Here is a 27,804-nt window from a genome sequence, read left to right on the forward strand (position 1 = left end):
TACACACACACACACACACACACACACACACACACACACACACACACACACACACACACACACACACACACACACACAGTATGTAATATATCTATCCTGCTTTTAGATCGTATTACAAGGACTTAATATCTTCTGTCACTCACTTCAATCACTGAGAGAACAGTACCATTTTTACACATGGTCCTGTTATACGCACGAGATAAGGCTTGGGACATTTGTTCGGGAGGCCAAGCAAAAAAAGAATTTGGAAGTTAACTGAACTCACTGGAGCAAGCTTGATGGCAGAGATACCTTACACACGCTCAAAGGCCTGGAACACAAACAGACACAGTTTGTAAATTACACCCAATGTCACTCCCCCTCTGTGTCTGTGTGTGTGTGTGTGTGTGTGTGTGTGTGTGTGTGTGTGTGTGTGTGTGTGTGTGTGGGGGGGGGTATCCATATAACCTTTGGAAATAAAATTCAAGCCTCAAGAAGCTGGTTTTACTATAACAATGCTTTTCCCAGGGATGTTGGCTTTTTGTGTCAACTTTATTTAATAATTGGAATTGATAATTAGCCTAACATCATGATTTTATATTGTGAAATTGATTGTGATTACACTAGCCTGTCTTATATAAAACAAGAAATATAAACACACATATATATATATATATATATATATATATATATATATATATATATATATATATATATATATATATATATATATATATATATATATAGTTTTGCTTAGTTCCAAAAAATAATCCAGCACTAAATTATTGTTCTGCATTTCAATGTGATGCTTTATGATAAGTAGGCTAGTTGAGTGAGAATTCCTGCAGCCACTCATTCATCCTTTCACACACCACACATTATTAAAAACCAAAGCATGCTGTGCTTTTTCCAATTGCTGAAACTAAATGCGAGGGGAAGGGGGTGAGTATAGCCCTGGCTACCAATGGCCAACGGCTCTCTCAATGCATCAGGACCGTAGCGGAGGACCGCATACCGAGGGTTGCAGCCCAAGCGGCAGCAGATCGTTCCCACATGGTTCCCCACCGCTCGGCTCTCTAGAGGTGTCAAGCCAGCCTGAAAGAATGAAGTGCCTCCCTATTGTGCGACCGAACTATTATGTGCTTAACATTACCATGACAAAGATGCCACTCGACTTCTCCTCCATCCATTCAGCTGGAGGGCTCTTGTCCCTTCTCTAATAAAACATTTTGCAGCAATCATTGATTTAAAGTTCCCCTCCCCTGAAAGCCAGCAGAGAGAGGAACGAGAGCATGACAATCTTTCTGAATGACACTGAAAAATAACAGCCTGATAAATAAGGATAACATAAAAGCCAATAACTAATAATAAAAAAAAAGTCTGACAAAAATAGCTACTATAGGCTATTTTAATTATAGCCAAGTATTTAACATAACTGATTTAGGCCTACTTAGCACACATAATTGCCTTCACACATGATAATAATTCGCTATGTAGCCTGATATATGGCGAAAGACTGGTGAGAAAAGAGGGCAGGGGGGGCTGTTGATTTATGGTGGCAGTTGCTTTTGACAACAGCCGGCTAAATCAAGACATTGCAGGTCATTAGGCTATCAGTCAACTGAGGCAGTTGACTTGCATTTTGAATGGGCCTAGTTGTTCCACAGCCTCTGCTCTTCATTTTAATGTAAAAAATACTAAATCTCACAGTATCATTTTTTAAAGGGCTCACCAACCAAGGTCAAATTATTGGGCCTTATGGTGGAGGTGATTTGATAATCCAGCATTCACACTTCATATTTACATTTTTCACAATTAAGGCACAATACTATTAATGAAGTACAGGGGGAAATCAACAAATAACTGAGTCAAAAATAATTTCAAGTCTCTTTTATGCCTTCTATAAAAGTATATCATTGAGGCAGTCATACAGTGGATTTAGACATTTTCTCTCTAGGCTACACAGTGAATAAATCATCTTATAGCCAAACATAAAGGATTCTCTGAAAAATCTATAGGCTATACACTGTACATTACTTTAAAGAAATACACACAAATAACTTCCCTTTAAAGCTGGAATTCGTACTTTTTTATTCACATGTTGAACATTTGGATGTAACTGGGACGCGTGTAATAAATTACTGTTTCACTTTCCCTAATTTATTTACATGTCCATTCCTATGGATTCCAGCATTAAATACTTGCAAATCAGATCACCTGACGCCAATGGCAATATATCATATAAAAATAGTTCATAGTTCAAGATTGGCAGTGCACAGCTTATACTGATCAAAACCTTGCATTAACAAAACAAGCCAACTCTGTCATATTGTGTCAAACATAACCATTTCTAGAACTATTAAACAGAATGCCTGTGACAAAATAAACTACGTATTTAGCTTATCAAATAAGCAAAGCATTTAGAGAGCCGTGGAGTGGTGTGATTCGATTAAGCCCTACAGCACCATCAAGTGAATTGCCTATAAGTACAGGGATACAAAATAAAAAATAAAAATGTTCCTGGACTCACTTGCATAGAAATATATCATTATCTGATATCCTTCAGAATCTGAAGTCTCAATTCAAACAATTTAGGCCTTTGTCAAAAGACCCTTTCACGTAGTCTTTCGAAGCTCTAACCATTCACAATAGACGCCGGTCATTGAGTGACAAAAGTTTAGTTTGCCCTTTATGTGGACAATGGTCGGGACAGATTATGAACTCGGCGGATTAAAGGAGATGCAATAGAGCCAAAATGGATGCCAGCAGGGTGAAAAGACAGTGGGCTGTCGAGAGAGAACCTCTGCTTGATGTACCCACGTACTCGGGATCCGGAGGCATATTATCCTCGTCATCGTCCTCGCAGTTCGACCCGCTGCCGTCCTCCACCACGACGGGAGAGTCAAAGCAGAGGGTCTTCATGCTGTTCTTGACGAACTCGCAGATGGCCCGCTCCGTGCCGTCGCAAGTGCATGAGTCTAACAGCTCCGCTTTGGGGATCTTGCGCATGTCCGCGATCACGTTCCGACAAGCGTTCGTGCAGGTAGCCCCGCTGAAAAGTTTCCCGCAGTGGATTAAATAGTCGCGCATCGCCGAGCTGCACTGCTGGTCTCGCTCGCACTGGCGCCGGGCTTCCGTGCAGCCCGTGTTGCTGGTCCGCGGCAGGCAGGGCTCGATGGCCCGCTTGGTGCTCCTGCAGACGGGGTCCTGGGCGCAGCTGCAGTCCTCCAGCGCCGGGCCGTTCTTGGTCAGGTTGAGCTGGACTAACGAGGAGATGCAGTGGCTCGGGCACCTCTTCCTCTCGCCGTTCAGGACGGGACCGCACGCGTGCACGTACTGCCCGTACGCGTAGTTGCACTCGGGCTCAGTCTGGCAGTTCATGATCGCCTGCCAGCATATCAATCGCCGACCGTGGGACGGCGACGCCACGGATAGGTAGCCAAAAAACAAAAACACGCAACCGATGGGCCAAATGGATCTGTGGAAGCACTGGGCCAATGTGTCAGAACATGCCATTGTTATGGCTACAAATGAACGGTAAAAACTTTCAGACCAATGTCATGTGAGTACATAGGCTTGCTAAAGAACTTCCATGGATTGTTGTGCCCCGGAGCCGGATTTAATTCCGATTCGTACGGTGCTATTGAACAAGCTGGCATGGGGTTTAATTCCGTCCAGATATCGACTGGAAATCCCGTTAGAGTTGTTCCATGATTAGTTTCAGTTTGGTTCGAGTGAACGTTCCTTTATCCGTAACATGCTTGGTATAAAACGACTGTTGCAAAAAAAAAAAAAAAAGCTCTGGAAGAGCTGAGCGAAAAGTTGTCCACTACTTTGGGAAAGTTTCTCCAGCGGCTCTCATTCCTTTCCAACGGCAGTAACGTAGCTCAATGATCCGCTCTTAGTTCTTCTCACAGGGCAGTAAACTCCACCCGATCCTTCGCCCAGAGGCGAACGCGCGGTCCTCGGAGCCTGTTGGCAGACTATGTAGAATCATTTAAGTCCTTTTTGCCACAGGAACGCAAACAAATACTAAGGAAAAACAACAACCCTTCTGGTTCGCGAAGTGGTCTTCTCTCCCCTTCAGCGTTTGTCTTTCTCTGTACGGCCCCCTCCCTTGCACACATTAGGGAGGTGGTTCCCATTGGTGGGCCAGTTGTTATGAGTCCCTACGTAGGCCATGGGCGGGAGTTTGGGGTGGGTGGAATTATTATGACAGAGGGGAGATAAAATGCCAAATGTAGGCCTATATCTGACTGGAAGAAATACTCGAAGTTACGAATTGATAAATTAACAACTTATTTTACCAAGAACAAAATATAACATGTTCCTACCTGTGTAGTTACTTATGATCTGCACAACAAGCTCTAATAATGTCCTCTGATAGTGGCATGTCAAAAAAAAACTCATTGGCCAATTTGGTAATCACTTTTTAATGTGATGGTATTTCTATAGGTTCAGTTTATCAATTGAAACCTGTCATCCACTGGTTAGTAATGGGCTTGAAGTTAAACACTTACCTATTTAAATTCACCTACTAAGCGACTATGCTCTTGAGCTACTGTAACTCTTGCAGTGTCCCATTTGACACAATTGCAAAAAATATGATTACTGTGTTGTGCATATGTATTACCATGTAAATATAATTGCCTTATTTAAATGCATGGCCTCTCCCTCCTCAGGTCCCAAGCTGTGGGATTACCTCCCTCGTCCCTACATGGGGTGCAATGCTCAGTGGACGCGGTTGCACGCCGTGCAACCACTTATTTGGCCAGGGGGACGTGCAGGCACACGCATAGATTTAAAACTACTTTAAATTCACACTTCATCAAAGTTTACAAAGGCTCCCGACTCACGCCAGGTACATTAACATAGGAATTAGCCTATATGCATATCAATTGCCCATTGTGTGACCTGTACTGTAGGTGTTAAGCGACGTACGCGTCACGTCATTAAAATAGAGAGTGCAACCACTTCTCAAATGAGCATAGCATCACTGGTCCCTACTCAGTCAGGACTGTCACTCCCCATTTTCCACCAGTCTGAAAGCAACACTGCTTATTATTATTATTATTTTCACCAGGCAAAGCAGGGTGGAGATGAGTGTTTTCACCCGTGTGTGTGTGTGTGTGTGTGTGTGTGTGTGTGTGTGTGTGTGTGTGTGTGTGTGTGTGTGTGTGTTTGTGCGCGCGCGCGTGCGTGCGTGCGTGCGTGCGTGTGTGTGTGCCTGCCTAGGCTGTATGTCAGTCTGTCTGTGTGTCGGCAGCTAATCTTGCAAACTACTACACCAGTCAATGTCATATTTCATTTGCATGCTGCCAGTATGCAAAAGAACTCAATTAGGCCTATATTTTTCAAATCTGTCATTGACAACTATGCTATTTTGATAAATGTATAACATCAGACCCACTGTCCCTCTAGGGCTATGGGATGCATGTCAGCAACTATGGAGTGTGGGACTAGCTAATCAGGCGCAAAGCTGTCTGTCCTGCATATGGGATCACTACATATCAAGATCACAACATCTGTCTCTTCCATATCACAGTGCAGCGCAAAGTACAGTGCAATGCAGCTTATGATGTGTGTGACTGTGTGCACATGTGCAGCGCACTCAGACAGAGAGAGAGACACACAGAGAGGCCGCACACCTATGTGTGTGTGCGTGCATGTGAACATGCACAGGAGAGAGATACCATACCCCGCACACCTATGATGAGCATGCATGTGTGCTCGTGCACCAAAAACAGAGAGACAGAGGGGAAAGATGTGATTTGATGTTAATGTGTTTTATTATTAAGACATGCTTATTGCCGGAGATCCTGTGAGTGACCATTCTTTTATCTTTTCATCCTTATTGCATATTATGCTAGTTAGGTTATTTATATTGGTGTTAGGTAGCCTACGTGCTTACTTGTTCACAGATGCTATGTTATTTAGATAGATGTGTGTTGTTTATTGTTCACAAATACAAAACATGATAGTATGTTTAGACAGATAATATGTTTGACATCTACCTGCTATCCTTGTTACTTTGTAGAACTTTTTAAGCCACTCTGGATAAGAGCATCTGATAAATGTCTAAATTGCAAGCTGAATACTTCTCTTGATTTTAGAAATCTATTATGAATAGACTTGCAAGATGGACCTCATTTTCAAAATGGACCGGACTTACGTTTTGTGTGCTTGCGCACTTCCGTGCTTGGGTGTGTGTGTGTGTGTGTGTGTGTGTGTGTGCGTTGGTGTGCATGCACATGCATATGTGGATGTGTGTGTAAAATGATAGCCCACATGTTGACACATGAGCAAGGAGGAGACCGTTTAGTACTTGAGGCTTGATGTGGATGAGGGAGACAGAGGCAGAGAGAGCTGGGGAGGGCACAAAGGCTGTTTGTGTTTCAAACAGCATTCTGATCTCAGGAATGTACCTTTAGGCCACAGCCATGAGCTTCCCATTGCAAACAATGCACTCAATGTCAGTTACGGCTGGCTAGCACAGGCTCTCCTGGCACTCCTCTGAGGACCCAGCTCATCCAAAATGATGGATACAGGGAACTCTATCCCCTTCAGAGACCCTCTTCTGCCATTATCTCCAAGGACAGTGAATGGAAACACTACACAGTAAAATCCTTCGTGATAATCTAACTCTGAGAGTGAACGAATGCAACCTTTGTTCATTCTCAGCGTTACAAATTGATAAATGAAGTTTGAGGACACAATATTGAGTGTGTTTTTGTCAAGTGTGTTGTTCTCAAGTGCATTTGGCAGAATTATAAAGTAGAAGCATTTTTTTTTAAAGAGAGTTATTCAATTCATTTTGAGTTATCAGGACATTTACCATTTATACTTCATCCATTCTTCACACAATACAGCCGATCAAAATTGATTAATTTCAGGTGTAATTGTCTGGCTTATTCAGATTAAGCAATTCATTTGGAGTTATCAGGACATTAACCATTTATACTTCATCAATTCTTCACACAATACAGCTGATCAAAATGGATTAATTTCAGGTCTAATTGTCTGCCTTGGCTTATTTAATCTCACCAACCGCATTAAAACTTCCAACCCAAAACATTTGTGGAGGGAAAAGAAAGCTAATCGAAATATCCTACCCTCTTTTTCTTTTGCCAACAACAATATGTGTAAACCAGATGTGCTTGACAGAGAGTTGTGCGTTGTTACTTTGAGGGCTCAATTAAATGCGAGCTCTTGCCGCAACAGTCCAATTAAGGGACAAACATAATGATATTAAAACCATCCCCTGCTGATGCTCAAAACAGTAAAAGCTAGCTAGGTTCATTGCTGTTTCATGTTAATGCTCACCATACCAGGCTATGGAGTTGAGTTGAAATGAAATAAACAGGCCTACATTCCAACAGGAATCCAAACATAAAGTCTAGAAAATTCTGTAAAGTAGATATTTGATAGGTTAAACATATATATTTTTTTTGTTTCTATATCTTGCAAGCTCAGAAAGGGTGTGGTGCAATATGATATGATCCAGTGCCAGATGAAAAGGTCAAAAGCATAAATGTGATATTATTTGTGCCCCGAGCCAATAGCATCACTCTAGTCTAGTCTAAGCTCTAAATACAAATGGTCCGATCAAGCTCTAAAATTGATTCTTTTGCTATTAATCAGGAACGTCTTTTGGTGCTATACAGTATATCACCTATGTTTTGTCAAAATGTGGTATACAGAACCATTATAGGTGAACTAAGCTGAAGAAAATCGAAAGAACCATGGGCTTAACAGCTTCTTTGTACAGCAAAAGTATTATACTGTAGTAGTCCAAAAAAACACAGAAGAACCGTTGAAGAACCAATATTTCTTGTCTGTACAATTAGATGAATCTATTGTAGGGCTGTCCTTGATTAAATCAATTCTTAGTCGACTAACAGTCACAGGATTTTTTTTATCGATTAGTTGATTTAAATCTGTAAATTTGTGTTTGCTGCATACAATCATGCAGAGACCAGCATTTTCAGGTTGATGAGGTTTCAAACCACAGTTTACAAGAGACAGTTGAAACGATTCATTCAGCATGGGGGGAAAAAAAGAATAATAAAAGAATCGATTAACAAAGTCTTGATCGACTGAGAGCAAGCCGACATATTGATTATTTGACCATGAGGGGACAGCCCTAGTGAACCTATAACATTCCAAGTCTATATAAATCATTTTCTGATAAAATGTGTTATTCTTTTTATGCGAAGTTGCCGTTCTTGAAATATGTCCAGACATAGAGGTATGTTGCATCAGTTAGTGACTAGGCTGAGTCCCAGTGGAGTTGGGTAGTGGGAATAGGCCAGTACCGTGCTGTCTCAAAAAGGAAATATCAGAATACAGGAAATGACTCGGCAGGAACTATCCATTCAAATTGCTTCCTCTATGGGATTTAAGCGGAACAATAATGGTAATAACTGATAAGTTAATTGAAATGGAAGCAGCCAAGATTAAGAATTCATTTCCTTCTACATTTTTGTCCATGTCTGCATATTAATTTATCTATTTAATTGAACACTTCCTGAGGGCATTCAGTAGGCTATGTTGAGCTGGTTTTCAGCTTGTCGCTGCTGAGTCACATGATTAGCACCATAGCTAATTATTTGAGCAACAGAAATATAGCATACAGAAAACTTTAAATTCCTAATTTCATAAAGGAGAAATATTCCACTATAACCTCTAAAAGCAAAAATCTTCCTTGACACGGTGGTAGTTGTGTTTTTGTCTGAAACGTTTATGTATTGCCGTGCAATGCTTCTATTTTGACCAGGTTACTCTTGCAAAAGAAGGTGTCATCTCAATGAGGCTGTATAAATAAAGTTGTATATAATCCATTTTCTTCAGCAAATCAGCCAAGATTCAAGATTCAAGATTCAAGGAGGAACTAGAATTAGAAATGAATGAAGTTACTCAGTGACCTCACTATACAAAAAATAAAATAAAAAAAGAAATTGGAACAGTTTCAGGCCTCCTTCATCTCTACACTATTTCCTTCCTGTCCTAGCTCTGTCCACTTCAACAGTTCCACCATCACCTGTGTGCCATACCAGCATTTGATTGGCCTACAGGCAGGAAGTGGATTCTGAATCTTTAGATAGGCTCCGCACTCCAGATATCACAACGCCAGCTGTTGCAACACATGCTGCTCAGCCTCTCAGCTTGTATAAGTGGCTATTTATACAGGGCCTAAAGGCCTTTCATACCAACACAGACAAGCACGAGCACATATGGGCACACCAATAAAGACCTATCCCCCTCACAGACATATGACCTTAATCCCCCAAACATGGAGTGCAGCAAGAAAGAATTTAACAACATAAAACACAACAAAGCAAATGTATACATAATCACTCTGACCACAAGTACTGTAAATTCCTGATCTGTTGTTCATTAAAAGGCTCAGCATTGTTATAGCGGAGAAACATATGACAGTGACTTGTGACAATCACACTTTGTACTCAGGTTGCGTGCAACTATGAATGCACACTAATCATAAAATGGAAGGATAATTTATTTTCGACCATGTTGTGATTCATGTAATACTCACAAAGAAATTGAGAAGCTTCAACATCAGCTCGATATTAGTCACGCAACAGTCATATTATCTCAAGCTGTTTAGCTGTAACAAAAAAAAACATTTTTGTTGAGCGACATTGCACAACACTTTCATTTGCCAAGGCATAAAGCACAAATATGGTTGTTCACAGACTCATCGCCAGGTTCATCCAGTGTGAATGCATATTGGGGTCTTGTGTTGTGTGTCCTAAACAATTGTGCCCGTCTGTCGCAGAGTATCCAGTTGACAGAAAACATAAACAGTACACAACAAGAATCCTATCTCGCCCCGCTTTCAGCTTCACTGTGTACCCAAAGCCCCTCCAGTTTCTTGGCACACCTCCAAGCCTGTAGTACCAATTTAAGAGATTAGACCCAGAAAAAGCACACAAGACCAAGACAAATGGGCCCGAATGGCCCCCGCCAGACATCCCCTCCCCAACCTCTGGCATCACAGAGCGCTATAGAGACGTCAAGTAGGGAGGGAGGGAATGTGAAACCCTGGCATGTTCCCCCTTCTGGCACGTTCCTGAGGCTCCAACGCCGTTATGAGGCCACTTCATAGGAGTGTAAACTGTGTATTTAAAAAGCCGTCATTGTGGGACTAACATTGGCCCTGGTGTAGGTTGTTAGAATAACTGAATGACACAACGGGTTCTTTTCTAAATAAACAGATGTGGGTAGGGTTGTTAAACCCCTCCATTTTTCCTTCTTCTTCCTATTCCCCCTCCTCCATCCCATCTGTAGGTATCCTCACACACACACACACACACACACACACACACACACACACACACACACACACACACACACACACACACACACACACACACACACACACACACACACACACACACACACACACACACACACACACACACACACACACACACACACCCTCAGACTTTCTCACTCTCACTAAGTCACTCTCCCACCCCCTCCCCATCAACTCTCTCTATCTCTCTCTCTCTCTCTCTCTCTCTCTCTCTCTCTCTCTCTCTCTCCTTCTTTTTCTGGATGTCTAAGAAAGGCAAAGACCAGTTTCCTCCTGCAGCTGTTGAGTACAGATGGGCCTCTATTCCAGCCCCTCTCTTGGTGAGATGATATTGGTCATCTGCTCGGGGCTGACTAATTGCATGTCATTCCAGACTCCTGCAAGACCACTGCCCCATTGCAGCCCCTCAGTGTCCCCCCCATCCTCCCACGCTCTGCGCGGAGGAAATGAACTCAGCCCAGTCCTGCTGGCACTGAATTCCCAGTCGAATCCAATTCTCAATGAAAGATTACTGTGGCCTTTAGCTAAGACTAAAGTACGGTTCTACTAATAACCCAAAGGTTCTGTGAAGACTTTGTGGCAATGAGAACATTCATCCCAACCAAGGAAGCGGTAATTGAGTACTTACAGTGGAAGAAATGATGTGATTCATTCATTCATCCAAATGTACCACCTCAGAAGTAATAGTAACGAACTGTAAAGGCCAGTCCACACCAATGATTCGCGACGCAACTCCTTGCAACATGCAACTCCTTGCAACTACTTGCAACCATTATCCCAAATGGCAGTTGCAATGAGTTGCATTGGTGTGGACTGGCCTTAAAACGGTTTTGTTGCAAGGAGTTGCGAGGAGTTGCATTGGTGTGGACTGGCCTTTAGGGCGCACTCAGTGGAGTGCCTATCTGCGCCAGGCCAGGTGGCCTACCCAGAGCTGCTTAAATCATGGGTTGCAGTCGTCAGGATCCGAGGAAACCTTTTGCATTTGTGAAATGTTCAGAAGTGAAAGTGCGTTTGGAGGTGCTCTATAGACGCCCCTTAACATGCGATTCCAATTTGGGGTTGAGATGATATATGGTGTTTTTTGTTGTTGTAAAAGAATAAGACCCTCCCACAAATCTTGGAAGCCAATTACAGGTAAACAGCTATGGAATATCAAAAAGCTGTTTGATGCCCATTGTCACATGACAATGTGTTGGTTATTTTGTCAGCATTAGTACATCTCAGGGTAAAGGTGTACATTGCCACCAGTAAAGTTTGAGCCTGTGGCAGTTGGCTGTGCTGCAGAGTTCGTTATATGTCCAATGACCAAACCAAAAGCACATGGCTGACATAGCAGTAGAGGCATCAATCCTCATTGAACTCTTGACTCGGAGAGAATTGCTATGGGTAGAAATCATGTGACCAATCCAATGCAATGCTGCATGGTTAAGGGGTAATTAGAGGGTGTCAACCAAATGCAAAGTCATATTTTAATGTTGACTGAATTTGGCTTTGTTAGAATTACTGCTTGGAAGCGTATTGCAATTTATGAAGTGTGTGTTGTTATACTTATTGATGGAGCCTGAATATCATTTCTGTTTATTTTATTTGTTATATAAATTGCGCCGTATAGATGTGGCTCTGTTAATGACCACAGGGTGGATCACTAACATATATATATACCTGGCAATGGATGACTTGGATTTACCGTACAGTAAAATAATCGATTTTGGCCTTCACACCTATTTTCAAGTGGTCTCCATATATGGGCATGTTGCGTTGTTACGTTTGTGATGTACAGTAACACATATAAACAGTACATACCGTATATACTGTATACGTCATTTGATAATAGATGTTCAGGTCCTTCACATCTGGATTTTCAGGCCGCTTTGCGGTCTTATCAGAGCATAACGTCACATCACGTTCATGACGACGTGTGCTTGTGCTTACGCGCGTGTGTGTGTGTGTATGTGCGTGTGTTTGTGTGTGTGAACTGTACCCCCATAGAACACCAGGCTCAGAGACAAATGCGTTGTGAGCTTGTAGATCTGCTATTTTCGGTGCAGAGCAAGCATTAGTGCTCTGCATGTACTGATAGCTGACACCGCACACACCCTAATATGTTTACATTTACTGATTTTAAAGACAGCTCAACTAATAACAGACAAGATGATAACAGGGTGTAATTATATTGTCTGTGGTTGACGGTTATTTAGGCCTTTCGAAATTAATAGGGTGTTATTAAGTGATTGCTTTGCTATGGCTGACACACTTTGAACACTGATATCCCTCTGGATGGAAGATGCCCACAAGGTCCAATGCTAAGCTTCAGTGGTAACATGTTACCACATCTAACATGATCAAATACCAGTTGTTTTGTTCTATCCGTCAAAAACACGGGTTCTCAAACTTGTTTTATACCAGGACCTGATTGTATGGGGCAGGTTTTTTGGCGACCCCAACTTTCAATTCCTAGTGCAATTTCAAACTTGATTAGGAAATATTTAGAAAATACATTTATACTGTGATTCCTGCTGATTTGGTGTCTTATCAGCATAGTTTAAAGGCTACGGAAAAGGGGTTCTGTATTTGTGTTGCCAGAACCTATATGCTTTTCAAAAACAAATAAAACACTCAATGGGATGGATACATTTTTTTTTTCAGTCATCAATGTACAAAACTGATATTTTGAGAACCTGTGGATCTATGGATCTATGGACCTTTGTCATTTGTGTGCCTCATGGCACTTAAAGTCCTTGGGTATATATTTTGGTGTCTTATAGCATTTACCTAAATACTGTCACCCATCAAATGATTTTGTGTGTGATTTTCTGAGGTCCTAACAGACTGTCCAGGTGTCTTGTGATTGCTTAACATGTTACTTACATAACTAGATGTATAGATGTATATATATAGAAGGATGTATCAACCTGCTTCCATGCTGAGGAAGATCCTTGGTGGATTAAACAATTGTCTGTCAGCTAAATAAAGTCCTAGTTATAAGCTTGAACAATTTTTCTTTTATAGGGGACCGGAAAATTATGCCGACTGCAATTTGTTATATTAAGCATAAAGGATTCCTCACTGTTGGGCGGAAACCTTGTATGGTTTTCATAAATTAATGCAATATATTAAATGTTGTCGTATATGTCTAAATGTTAAAATGTTCCCCTTTAATGACATCCATAAAAGGGGGTAAAGTCTGTCTGTGGGTTTTATAATTATTAACAAATGAAAACTATTAACAAGAGCTTGTGTCTAAATAATAACTACATTGGATCCAATGGAACACAGGTTGGATTTCCTGAAAATTTATATTTTGGACATACACTGCACAAGATTTCTACCTGACAGTGGAGGTTTGCTAATCTATTGCACTCAACACTGTAGAATCCAGGTGCTCAGGCTGATTCTCACCACATGAATTTGCAACCAAAGTTGCGGATGTTTAACAAAAGTCCACTTGGTGCTGGTATTTTGCCTTAACGCAACCCGTTGGTGTCTGCTTTCAGTCGATAACAACCAGGCAGTAATTCCAGGGGGCCCCCAGATGGTTTTGGACAGATTCATCACAACTAGCACCCCAGGTCACCCTCAGGTAATCCATCAGGCGCTGGGCTCGGAGAGAAAGAAGTCTGCTTAGTTCACATCAAGGTTACAGCTCCGCTGTGGCAATTTATGGGCTCAACCGAGAGCTCAGTGTGGGCTGTAGATATGTCTCACACTGATATAAAGTAGATCAGCTATTCTATAATACTTGCCTCTTGAAGGCAAAGAGAAGTGCATGTGCGTGTGCGTATGCGTGCGTGTGTGCGTGCGTGCGAAATAATGAGCCCTGCAGTTCATCAAGCATGACAAGCTGTTTCTCATTATAGTCAAACAACCACCAACTTCTAGGGAGGAGAAGCGTTCATTCAATGAACATATTGTATGTTGTGGCATATGACACAAATCGGTAATTGACAAAAGCAAACAGGTCAACGTCAGTATGTCTCACCAGTCTGGGCGCTTCCTAACATGGCCAGTGTACTGGGAGGAATACTGAGCCAGGGCTGAACCGATTATGTATGCCAGCGGAGCCCTGGTCGCTCATGGAAACCACTCTCAAACAACATCACACAGCCAACAATAATTATTAGAGGCCATCAGCCAACAGTCCAAAACCAGACACAGGGACAGACAACAGCCATAATGCTGGAACACCTCATATAAGCTATGATATCACAGCTAATGTCAAATAAAAACTCCACCCAGCAGTAATAAAACTGCTAAAGGAAAGATTTCCATATCTACAGTATGAGGAGTTTTGGAAAGAATCTGTGTTCTTTTTATTCAATTGATACCTTGTTCCAAGATTTTGACTTGACTCTTATCGGGAATGTTCCTTAAAGCATCTGAAGGCTAACTAAAACAAACTAGTTCCATGTTATATTGATTGCTTTGTTTTGTGATTCACTTCACCGAGCAGACAAATATTTGACCAACACTGGCAGAGCAATGGTATGCTTCAGTTGTTAAATAATAATTCAATATGATTCTCTCCATCTACCCTCCCTCATGTTTCTATTGCCTGTTTGAAACAATTTCTTTTATCCTTTCATGTCTCTGTGAACTGTTTCCCCCCCTCTAAAGTAAAGTGTCTTCGAGTATTGATAAAAGTGATTTACAGTAGTACTAGTATGTACTGTGCATTTGAATAAGTAGAGCTACGCGGCCCTTACACCTACGTCGCACCGCCGATCCAAACAATATGTCTGAGTCATAGTGTCGGGTCAAAGTACCTGTTGTACCCGTCTGTCCGTGACCCTTTTGAACCCATATGCAGACGTCTGTTTACCTGACTGTGTCCCTTTTATGCCCATATATGGAGATCACTAATCAGTATATGCCCATATATGCCCCCTTTTGTGCACTCTACCTCTCTGATCTTCTCCAATGTAATGTCCCCTTCCTTCAGGTCCAGTGAAGCCAACCTCTAGGAGGACCCCTAGGTATCGCATACCTGGGGATAGGGCTTTCTCCGTTGCTTCTCCCTCCCTCCAACAATGTAAAAAATGCCCCCTTCTTCAAAACCTCACTCAAAACCCACCTCTTCAGGATAGCTTTTCCCAGCTGAGGTGTAGCTAAGATGCACTTATTGTCTCCGCTAGAGGTGGAGAGTATGTTTTCGTTCTTGTCCTTCCGTGTGTCCGTCCGTCTCAGCCAAGCTAACATTGGTCAAGCTTCACCTGACACGTGACAATATGTTGTCACCAATGCTTTTGATAGCGAGACGCATGACGAAATACAAACCTATAAATAGGTGTGTCACTTCAAAAAGTGAGCTTCCATCAGCCAAGCTAACATTGGTCAAGTGACACGTGACAATTATGTAATATATAAATAGGTAAGACAGGATTAATCAGGAACAGTACTGGCGGAGACCTGTGCTCCGAGGAGCACATTTTCTAGTTGTCTCCGCCAGGAGACATTGTTTTCACTTTCCACATGTCAAGCTAACATTGGTCAAGCCTCACGTGACACGTGACAATACGGTGAAATAGTGTGATCTGATTGGCTAGTGACGTATAGCGGCCTATAAATACATGTGTCACTTTGAAAGAGTCTTAGCCTCTTTCAAAGTGAGGTAAGACAGGAATAATCACGAAATGGCTGATTATTCCCAAGTCATTCCCAAGTCTGCTGGCGGAGACTTGTGCTCCGAGGAGCACTTTTTCTAGTATTTTTATTGTTTTAGTTTTTTCTTAATAAAAGTTGGTTCTTTCCTTATACTTCGGAAAGCTCTATATGAAGCTGAGCTAATATTATTATTATTATAATATGGAGCTGACTAATTTGTTTGCGCCTCATGCCATGACGACACATTGAAGTTAGACAACACACTCCATATTTGGGCATAGCTGCATTGAGAACCCCTTATATGGTTATGGCTGTTGTTATTATCATTATTACGATGCAAGTCGGGACTTCCGACTTGCATCGGTCCCGACTTGCATCGGTTGAATTTGCATCATGACTTATACACATAGGCTACAAGCAATACATCGTTTGACATATCTTTTCTTTGCCAGACCCAGAGGATCGGCCTACGTGAGGCTTTGTCCCTATTTCGTCCATATATGGGAATAAATGTCTGTCCATCTTTCGTCCCCCTTTCGTCCATACATGGGCATAGAAGGGAACTCACATGACGTGACTTCGCATGACACGTCATGCGAAGTCCGGCCATTCAGATTTCAATCACTAGGGGTCTGGCAGTACCAGGTCTCCTGGTTCCCTTGTTTTTATATGTGTTTGTTGACAAATGTTGGGCACATATTTCTTTTGAGGGTTGGCACTATAGTAAAATATTTTGCATGAAGAATAAAGCCTTCTAAAGACATACGCAAGCTTTGGTCCCATGTAAGTCAGCCTCGGAGCAGACTTGAGAAAGAGCGGCTCTCCCGCAAAATTCACCAACAGAAACAGATGAATGAATCAGACTACTAACGTGGGAAGTTGCGTAAATTCCTACGTTCAAAATATGGGTGTAAACAGCTTAGTGAATCGGGCCCAATATATTTTTTTGTGTTAAAAGAGAGGGCAGGTGTGTCCCACTGTGGTAGCTAAAGGTTTACGACAACCGCTGGCATTTGGAGGTGCCTCACATTGCTGGCCTCTGGCCGTCACTTCAGCTGGGTGGAATGTGAGTGTGGATGTGCAACGGCTTGTTTGGGAGGCCTTTTATGACCCCTGGGTTGCCTACTGATTCATTGGCCTTCTCAAAGCTTACTGGCAACATTTTTGTGGGAAGATATACTCATCTCGACAAACTGAAGTCCCAAAACCTGTACGCATGTCTGTGCAGGCGTGCACAGATATGCACACTTACGCCTGGTCTATTAGGGGTTGCGCATCATCGTGCCGTGCACAAAAAAACAGCTGCAATGTGTCACATATTAATGTTCACTCAACATACAGTAGAAACGCCATGGTTAATCTGGTAGGTTACATACATGTTTTTATAAAATTGATAAATTGTGATATTATCGAACATAAATATCAATATCATTTCCTTTTATCCCAAAAGTAAATGCATGTTTTGAATTCAGTCGAATGAGGGATAAAACATATCCCCATGCATCGGCAATAAAAATGAATGACCAGAGGGGGATATCAGAAGCAGAGACATGATACTCCCATCGCCCCCCAACAAATCGAACCCTACACAAGAGTATGCACACTATATATGCACATAGACACAAATTAAATGCACACAGTGCTGCGCTATTGATGCTATATTAACACATTTTGCTGGGGACCCCATGGAACCCCACTAAGGACCCCTGGGGGTCCCCAGACCCCACTTTGAGAACCAATGTGCTAGAGGACAAAATTCACTATTGAGTGAGGTCTCGTCCCCTCTCTATTACATACCATATCCATCACCATGAGGGACACTGAAGCAGAGGGGACTTTTGGCATAATCGCGGTCATTTCCTGGACCCAGTCATGGACTCTGGCTGTCTCTGTGTATGGAGTCTGGCAGTCTGGGCCTATAGAGAGCGCAAACACAGAGCTAGTACACTCATCCATCCAGCCCACAGCAGACCTCTGATCCATCAGCGACAACAGTTGAACAATCTGCTCCTTCTTCTGCCCTTCCCCATCCAGACATAGTTTCTGTCGCGATCTGTCCGCCCCGAATGAAGATAAAGGAGAATACCAGAGCTTGGTTTATCTGTCAACATTGGAGTATCTGAGAGAGTCCCTGGCACAGATGGCTGGATAATGTCAACTTGAAGACTTTTCTCTCCCGCTTCTGATTTCCATTATCTAGTTCTTCCAGACGCAGTGCTGAGAATGCCGGAGAGCAATAATGATAAGCCGCATGTTTTTTAAGTCCCAACTTAATGATTGGAAAAGTGGTTCTCTGCATCTCTGGCTATTAGACAAACAGACTGTTGACCCACTGCAGCAAGACATCCATGACCATTCTGTTGATGGCGTAGACAGTTAAACAACAACAATAATAATTATGTTATTAAGTCTAGGCTGTTACTACTCAGCCCTTTGTCAATTACTGTACAGTAACATGGTGTGAATGCTTACGTTAAATATATATTTCTTAAAATAAGGTTACTACATTTCGCTCACTTACACAGCAGTTTAGAATGAGCAGATTTGATAGTTTTACAATGCAGGTGCAGTTAGAAAGCATAAAGCGTGAGATTTTCTTCTCTCCTTTCCTCTTGTGGTGTGGTGTGGTGCTGTACTGTGGTCAGTGTGGTGTGTTTGTGTTGTGTTGTTGTGCTTTGTTGGCTGTGATGTGGTGTGGTGTGGCGTGGCGTGGCGTAGCGTAGCGTGGCGTAGTCCTACATGATGGTTACTGAACTGTTAAGTCTTATTTACAAATGTCACGGTTGTCACCATCTCTTCCAAGCATCTGAAACGTATTCAGTGAATAGGAATAACCTGCAAAAAGCCTTTCCTTAATGTGCTTTTGACTTTGAGACAGTTGGAAAGCTGAAATGGAAAAAGAAAATGTAGGAAAGACAGAAAGGGTGCTGGTGAGAGGAGGTGTGTGTGGGGGGGGGGGGGGTCCTGGCGCGGTACTTGATGCTTGGTGTGTCAAGGTGGAGGTTGGATTTACCAGTCATTGCCAAAACGTTTCGCAGCTGTACAGCAGAGTAAATTTCTCCCCACTCAGAAAAAGGCAACAAGCATCTATTCCAAGGATCTTTGATTTGCACACACTGAACACACTGAACACTCTTATCATGAAAGCATATTCAAGGGTTGAGTAAGCCCTTAGTCAAGAGGAAGGAACACGCTGGGACCATGCTTTGAACTTGAGATAAGATGGCCTCCACATGGTGTGTAAGTATACAGTATGTAGGCATATGTGTGTGTTTTTTTCATGGGGGGGGGGGGGGGGTGCATTTGCACATGTCTATCCTTTGTTCTCAATCTAGGTTTTAAACAACACATGGCACTTAGAATCCAAATTGGACACATTATCGAATGCTTTTTCAGTCTAACTGAGGTGTGTGTTGAAGTCATCAGGATCTGCTGGACTCAGACCCGGTGTGACTTCCAACTGGCTGCTTACACAGCTTTATCTTAAAGGAGAACAATAAAACATATTTGAAAATGGAAATTCAGCATTCGCAAAACAATCTCTTTCATTTGAGTCATCAGGTTCGTCTCAATTCCGTTTTCACATCCTTTTTTTTTGTTTTTTTCTTTCTAGTGGCACATGTTGAGCATATCAAGAGGTCAAAACCTCCCGAGTGTGCAGGGCCTTGAAAGTCTGAAGTCCTTTCTAACTGGAAGTCTTCAGCGGAGGGGCCTGATTTTCCCATCAGGCCACATGGGAAGTGGTCTATCTGGCCAGAGTTTGGGCCGAGCGAAGCCTGATTTACACACACACACACACACACACACACACACACACACACACACACACGCGCACGCGTACCTGACAGCAGCAGCTGCACCTCATGACAGATAGGCCATGTCATCTCTGGGATTCCACTGCTGCTCCCCTGCTCTCAGCATTTCTGTCAACACTCAATATGACGTTCTAATTTTACCAAGGCGTGCACATGCATACATGAGACACATGCATACAGGCTCATATACATACAGGTACTTATGGGCACCCGCATGCACACAAACACAGGAAATTGCACACACAATTGCATACACACTCATGTATACCCACACAGACACACAAATGATGTTCACTATGAGCATAGATATCTTAACAGCACTTATGTAATTAGAAATCCGATGTGATCAGAGTACATAGGCTATAGTGAATAAAGTACATACTCTGCATGGCACTCTGGGTAAGATAAAGGGAATGTGATGTAGGGAAACTCGAGCTCCCTTGAATAGCACAACAGTTTACGAACCAGAGCACCAATGACAAAACCAGACGTGCAGCAAGCTCCGATGCATAAAACATTAAGACTGAAAACATTTTCCATGTTAACTTTAGGAATATGAAATAAATTCATCTTACATGTGCATGTACTGTATATTTTGTTTGTTCTGAGCACGTATTGTGCATAATACTATGCTTTGCTGCAAACCAAATTTCCCACTTGGGACAACTAATTCGTGACCTGAACTAAACCCATGATCAGCTGACGCGACAAAAGTTAAAGACACACGCACGCACGCACGCACGCACGCACGCACGCGCGCGCACACACACACACACACACACACACACACACACACACACACACACACACATACGGAGCCCCTGAAGGGACATCACTAGGTAGATTGTATTAAGGGTAGGTACATTTTTTTGGAAGGGTCACTTTATTTTTAAAAGCTGGCGGTTTATGTTTTGTGGTATGGTGGAAAAAAAAATATGTTGGCAGAAAAAGAACAAGGCTCTAAAATATATTTTTTTAGGGGATGACATTTATTTTAAAGGGGGAAAGATTTTTTTTTTGGGGGGGTGACTTTTTTTTTATAGTTGCTTTATTATTTAAGGATGTATAAAATAATATTTTTAGAGTATGACATTTTTTTAAAGGGGGATGATTTTTATTTATTTAGGGAATATAATGTTTTTTTTCAAGTTTTTTATTTTTTTTTCATTCATGACTTTAAAAAAAAAATGTTTTTACAAAAAAAAAAAAACTTTTACAAAAAAAAAAAAACTTTTACAAAAAAAACTTTTACAAAAAAAAAAACGTTTACAAAAAAAAAAAACTTTTACAAAAAAATTTTTTTTTACAAAAAAAAAAAAACTTTTACAAAAAAAAATATTACCTATCTTGAAAATAAAACCTCTCCTTTTCAAACTCGTGCGCACGACTTTGAACTCGTGCGCACGAGTTTGAAAATCAGTACGTCACTTCCTCTTTGACCAAATTTGGTCACCATACTTTCCACTTCCAGTTTCCAGTTTCCACCACGGAGGAAATAGCTGGTCAGCTAACGTTCATTTGTTTACAAGGAAATGATTGTAAGTGATAAGGTGCTCTCATTAATCTACCGCTATCTGGGAGAATTAATGAATGAATGAATGCGTGTGTACCATAGAGGTATGGTGTGTAGAGCTTGCTTACTAATGTTAGCCATTATGTTAGCTAACGCTAACATTAGCACCGTTAGCTCCATGGGTAGCACCCAGCTAGCACTGGCACTAAACGCCAAATCCACTACGTTAATGTACGTCGCCGATCATATTTATGTTGTATATGGCATTGATTCTCAAAGTGGGGTCCGGGGACCCCCAGGGGTACTTGAGGGGGTTCCAGGTACTTGAGGGGGTTCCATTTACCCCAGCTAAATGATGGAAAAAATTAAAATCAATGTTAATTTAACTCTTGAGAGTGTACAAATGGAACCAAATGGGGTCCATTTGGTTCCATTTGTACACTCTCAAGAGTTAAATTAACATTGATTTTACAATATGAATTGGGGTCCCAGAGGTATAGATGCCATTAAATGGGGGTCCGTAGCCTAATGCATGTTAAACTGGGGGTCCTTGAAATTAAAATGGTTGAGAATCACTGCTAGAGAGCCATAAAAACCTTCTCTTATTGGGGTCCCTGGCTTATCTTTTCAAATGGGGGTCCGTGGGGTAATAAGTGTCATTTTGGGGGTCCTTGACATGAAAAAGTTTGAGAACCACTGGTACATGGAGTGCAGCGTTTCAAAGTGATTTAATTCTAGGGAGAGAATGTCATCATATTGGCTGGCATGTTCTATCATGTTCTATCATGTTCTATCACATGAATAACGTTGACACCGAAAATAGTAGATCTACAAGCTCACAACATGTTTCGTCCGCGACGCGCTGTGAGCTTGTAGATCTGCTATTTTTGGGGCCGACAACGTTGTGCGATGTAGCATACCTACTGTAGCTTATTGAGGTGTTGTTGCTATACTCTACTGTACTATACTGCTATGATACTTAACATAATTTGTATAATGATGAACCGTGCATGTTCACATCATGTATACTTTACATTATTATTATTATTATTATTATTATTATTATTATTATTATTATGATATACCGTTGCTTGTTCACATCATGTATACTTTACATTATTATTATTATTATTATTATTATTATTATTATTATTATTATTATGATATACCGTGCTTGTTCACATCATGTATACTTTACATTATTATTATTATTATTATTATTATTATGATATACCGTGCATGTTCACATCATGTATACTTTACATTATTATTATAATGTACCGTGTATGTTCACATCATGTTTTTCTTTTTTTACATGTTGGACAAAATAGCAATTTTTTCATACATGTGTTTGGTGAGGTGGAATGCTGTGCGACTTAAGTGGAGGAATGGGAAAAGTTAGAGGACGACAGGATTAAAAAGTTGCACTCAACTTAGCTAGGTTGAAGGCCAAATTCTCACATACTGTAGTATTAGGGATGTGTTGTAAACACTTATTTATACACTTATTTAAAATAAATTAATAAATAGAGTGTAATTGTTTTGTATTTGATTTTAACAAATGTATCCATTGTATAGTTCTGATAAAGCAATAATTCCCTTTTCATACTTTTCAGGATTCAAGCCCCAGAAGGCACTCCAGAATTGCCTACAGAACAGCAAAGCGTTTCAGGGGAGGAAGCAGCAACATTTGCACTGTAAGTTCAATTTTTCTGTTAAAGCAGCTTTACAAGACTAGCTTCACCTTGACTATAGGTAGGGTAGGGTTACAAACAACTTTGTCTGATTAGTCTAGTTGGAGATTCATGTTTTTTTCTTTTCAATTCCTTTAGTCATTCCTCTTTTTTTTAAATAGAATATGTGAAATCCTCAACAAAACCGGTGATGGGAAATGCTTGGATGCCAGTTTCCAGGAAAGCCATTACATCTCCATGACTGAAAGAAGATCAATGGTCCGTATACTCGTCTCATCTGATGGAGAGCTTCGTAGAGAAGTGAGTATTCTCACACACAGATTAAGCCCATTTGTTGACTAGTGTGTGGTTAGTGGTACATTTTCACTAATGCGAACCACAACAGCATTCTGAACAATCTCATCCAGGTAATCTCGGGTGTGAACTAGGTTTAAACAGGATAGTTCAGATCATTTGAATTGGGGTTGTATGAGGTACTTATATATAGTCAGTGTATTAGCTACAGATGATGGCGGTCAGCACACTTGCATTTTAGAGAAACAGAGAGTAGCACAGACACTAAGCAAAGCAATTTACTGATGTGAGAGGGGCCAGCATCAAAATGTAGAATTTTAGCCATGTAAAAGATGGCCTACTTAAACAATATCAGTTGTATGTACAATACAGGCTATTTAGAATAATTTAGCACAGCTAAAGGAGAGGAATGTCAAGCTAAGGTAAAGCAATAAAATATGTTTGGCCCTACTATCCAAAAATAAATGTTAATAAAATGTCTATTGTTTTAAATTCCAACTTCAGCTACGAAGGCAAAGCTGGTGTCATCGATAGTGGATACATTTCCATGCCTGAGGGACTGTCATGGGACAGTAAGTAAAGTTAATACATTGTTACAAAACATTCCATTGTGAATCCTACTGTAATGTGAACCATTATTGGCAACTCTTAATTTCAGTGTTGCTGCTGGTTATTTCCTAATGTGTGCATGTGTGTTTGTGTGTGTTCTTTTCTGATATCTTTCTCTACTTTATGATGCATGTTTCAACCCAGGCCAGGGAGGAGTCACATGAAAAAGGTAAAGCAAGGTGTCTTGGATTGAAATAAGGTACAAGTTGCCCTTCTATCTCAATCCAACTCATGTGACTACTGTACATTTAGGAGTGGATGTGACTATGCTTTTTGCAACAAACCGTTCTTGTAAACTTGGATGTTCATCTATCACCATTAGCTTGAGTTAATCTTTTTCTGCTCTTCACAGAATCAAATAACTGCAGACAAGCCTTGCCAAAACATGTGGCCACCACTGCAGACTGCAGATGGGACAAATTCAATCCAAGCCATAATCGAAGAGTTGCCGCATCTAGTGGACACTCAAGGCATGGTGAGGTTACATCTCACAGAATAAGTTTAGTACAGACTAAATCGATTATTGTTTGTGCCTTACACATTTTTTTGTCTTTAACTGTCTGTAGATTTCTCATGATTTCTCGATGTTAAATCCTGAGTGTACTGGGAGATGAACCCTGAATTCTCTGCGAAGATCACTCACATGGCCGGCCAGGAAGGAGAAGACGGGTGAACTTCGCGTCAACATACAGTAGATTTGCTCTCAGCTGGTATTCACATAGAGCTCACATACTCCGGGAGCAGTATGGGTTAGCGCCCCAGCCTTGGTCTCCAGCCTTGGTCTTCCGTGAGGAAGAAGCCCAACAAACAGTTGGATCATGCAGACACATTTTTTGTAATATAGCCTAATACATAAGTTGGCATAAGATATTGATAGCTAATTACAGTGACATTATTTTAATGCTGTGTAAGGGCAGGCATGTGTGTTCCACCTACATGTGCATTCACACTCATGTTCAGTAACTTTGGACACTATTTGGACTTGAGCACTACTGGGGAATTAACTCAACCTAGACTCCAGATATAGTGACTTGACTACAGCACTGGAGCTTTGGAGTTCAATTTAACCTGTTGTATCAACTTGTAATAATCTTGTTCTTTCCTCTTTTCTTTTCTTCTTCAGCCTGTGGCAAACCTGGTGCAGTAGCTGACCGCAGCAACCACAGAGAGCGTTCTGACGAGCGGCACCACAGCCTGGTTTGGGAACTGCACCGCAGCGGAAAGGAAAACACTGCAGAGAGTGGTGCAGCGCATCGTGGGAGGGGAGCTTCCCCCCCTCCAGGGAATACACGAGAAGCGCTGTGTGGCTAAGGCCGAAAACATCATCAAGGACTTTTACCATCCAAGCCATAATCTGTTCGAGCCACTGCCGCACCCACGGCCAGGCAAACGGTACAGGAGCCTGGCGAGCAGTACCACCAGATTATTGAACAGTTTCTACCCCGCAGCAATCCGGCTGCTGAACAGAAATTAAAGTCTGGTGACACTGCACAGAACTGTGAATGTGCTCTAAAAGGGACATTTCTTGTAAACACTTGTATGCACTCACTCACTTTATTATAGATATTATATATGTAGTTTAGTCATTTATGCACTGTATGCTTCTCCTCTCTCCCTATGAGATGACTATCTTTTAACTGCAATGATGAGCCTGCACAACCAAGAATTTCACCCACTTACTTGTAATGTGATGTGACAATAAAGATTGATTCTGATTCTGTTTTAAAGCATTTTATGTCTTCGATCTCAATTTCCCTGAAACCATGTTCCCAGGTTTGGGAGTTCATTCAGACTTTCATCTTTGACATCCCAGGCTTCCAAGATTTCAAAAATGGGTTACCCCCCACACCCCTGTTCAATGGTTCAAGTCATCCTGATGATAGTAAAGTACACTAGCTTCCAAGAGTTACCCCCCTCCAATGGTTTGAGTCTTTGTCATGTAAGCTAAGTATACTTCAAGTGCAAAAGAAAAAGGTTTTTTAATTGGTCTATTTTTTGGCCAAAGGCTTTCTGTTAGCAACATGAATGTGGGAATGTATGTCAGCATAGCATGAGATAAATGCAACATTTAGCATGTAATGAACTAAGATCTATATGTTTTGCGGGGTAATACTATTCAACAGAGTTCAACGTGACATAAGCAATTGATAATGTAGGAAACAGCAGTCATGAACATGGCAAATGTCAAAGCACAAATGTCTATTTGTAATTCTTGTATGCACTTTTAATTTAAGCTGTCATTTATATCAGTGTGTATGTATATGTGTATAAATATATATATGTGTGTGTGTACACAGAGCTTTGGTGGAAAACATCGGATTGCTGCTGGACGCCCTGCCAAGGTTACAACCTGACCTGACCATGTCTACAGCCAGCCATCTAAGAGGGCTTGAACAACACACCCAACATGATGACACAGTGATGATGTGATGACACAGTTATTGCTGATGTATACATTTCTGCAAAGAGTGGCAAATAAAGACCCTGATTTTGTAGGCTACATGGTTGTGATGAGGAGTTAAAGTGACCTATCTATTTGATTTATTATTTCAATAACTTCAATGACAATAGCTGTACCTTAGCATGTCAATGAATTAGAAAGATGACCCAAGACGACTCACCTCTGCATTCACATGCCATTTGAGGTACTTAGCTGCAATAGCAGAACATGACCCAAGATGATGAGACGATGATTAGCATGTTAATTAGAAAGATGACCCAAGACGATGATGATTGTTAGAGTGAATCACCTCTCTTTCACTTGTAGAAGTTGGAAGTAAGTATAGAAGTAACTTATTTTTGATCAAAGTAGTTTTTCAATCCTGTAATCTCATTCACATAATATGGGCTCCAGCAGTAGTTAAATAGGTCTATATGGTTATACTGTATACATGCATGCATGTATGTTTTTATTCTTTTTTAATTTGTAGAAGTGATTCTATAAATAGGCGAAGCTCTCTCTCTAAGCCTATCTAGTTTTAGTTCTCCAATAGCTGCAATAGCAGAAGCATGAGGCATGTTAATGAATTAGAAAGATGAGGGCATTATATAGGCTACTCCATTCTACATTGTGTTATTACGTTGGTGGCATATTATAGACCTACTTAATATTCTACAGTTTATTGAAACTAAAAAGCGGCGCAATTACTTCAGACTAAACTTGCATTAGAAAATCGTCCAGAAGAGAAAAGGGGGAAATAATAATGACCCGTCCAAAGGGCCACTCTTCCTGGGTACCAGATGGGACGAGTGCCCCCCTCCCAGCTCTGGAGGTGTGCCTCCGAGCTCCAGGTGGGTCCCCCGTTGTCCCTGCCCGAGCCCCGGAGCAACTCAGCAGAGGGGGAAGAGGGGACCCCACGCTTGCCGGGTAGAGACGGTCCACGGGCCGCCCGGAGCTCCGAGGCGCACCTCCAGGGTAGGGAGGGCACTCGTCCCATCTGGTACCCAGGAAGGGTGGCCCTTCGGACGGGTCGGGCAGCTGAGCACCGGCCGACACGGGGAGCCCCGTGGACCCCTGGCCAGTCCACTGGGACCTCGGTGGAACCCCGGCTGCCACCCCCGCCACGGGGACCCCTGTGGACCCCCGGCCGTTGAAAAAAAAACTTTGAAGATGAAACAATACTTGAAAAAAAACACTCACTTTGAAAAAAAAAAACTTGGAAAAAAATAATAATAATCTTTGAGAAAAAAAAAAATCAAAAAAAAATATTTTTCTTTGAAAAAAAAATATTTTTCCTCCTTTTCAAAGTCGTGCGCACGACTTTGAAAAAAAAACACTCACTTTGAAAAAAAACTTTCTTCACTTTGAAAAAAAAACTTTCTTCACTTTGAAAAAAAAAACTCACTTTGAAAAAAAAAAACTTTTTCTCCTAAAAAAAAAATCATCCCTCTTTACAAAAATGTCATTCTCTAAAAAGATTATTCTATACACCCTTTAATAATTAAGCAACTATAAAAAAAAAT

At 41.4% G+C, this 27,804-nt stretch overlaps 1 protein-coding gene and 1 long non-coding RNA gene across 2 annotated transcripts; one reads left to right on the forward strand and one right to left on the reverse strand.

Moving 5' to 3' along the window:
* Window positions 1-1,373: 1,373 nt before the first annotated feature.
* Window positions 1,374-4,062, reverse strand: gas1a (growth arrest-specific 1a). The gene has a single exon (XM_084054661.1). It carries the CDS (start codon window positions 3,493-3,495, stop codon window positions 2,710-2,712), a length of 786 nt encoding a protein of 261 aa, XP_083910787.1. The 5' UTR covers window positions 3,496-4,062; the 3' UTR covers window positions 1,374-2,709.
* A 19,083-nt stretch (window positions 4,063-23,145) lies between these two features.
* Window positions 23,146-24,598, forward strand: LOC311043316. Its single transcript, XR_014600597.1, has 5 exons — window positions 23,146-23,238; window positions 23,737-23,804; window positions 23,986-24,010; window positions 24,194-24,316; window positions 24,408-24,598. It is a non-coding gene; the product is annotated as an uncharacterized lncRNA (long non-coding RNA).
* The last annotated feature ends 3,206 nt before the right edge of the window (window positions 24,599-27,804 follow it).

The sequence above is a fragment of the Gymnoscopelus microlampas genome (genome assembly GCF_963454915.1).
Source record: "Gymnoscopelus microlampas genome assembly, chromosome: 4".
NCBI lineage: Eukaryota > Metazoa > Chordata > Actinopteri > Myctophiformes > Myctophidae > Gymnoscopelus > Gymnoscopelus microlampas.

What these genes read in the sequence shown, in the direction of transcription:
- gas1a (XM_084054661.1), bottom strand. Translation starts at nt 3,495, where the DNA reads ATGGCATGTTCTGACACATTGGCCCAGTGCTTCCACAGATCCATTTGG.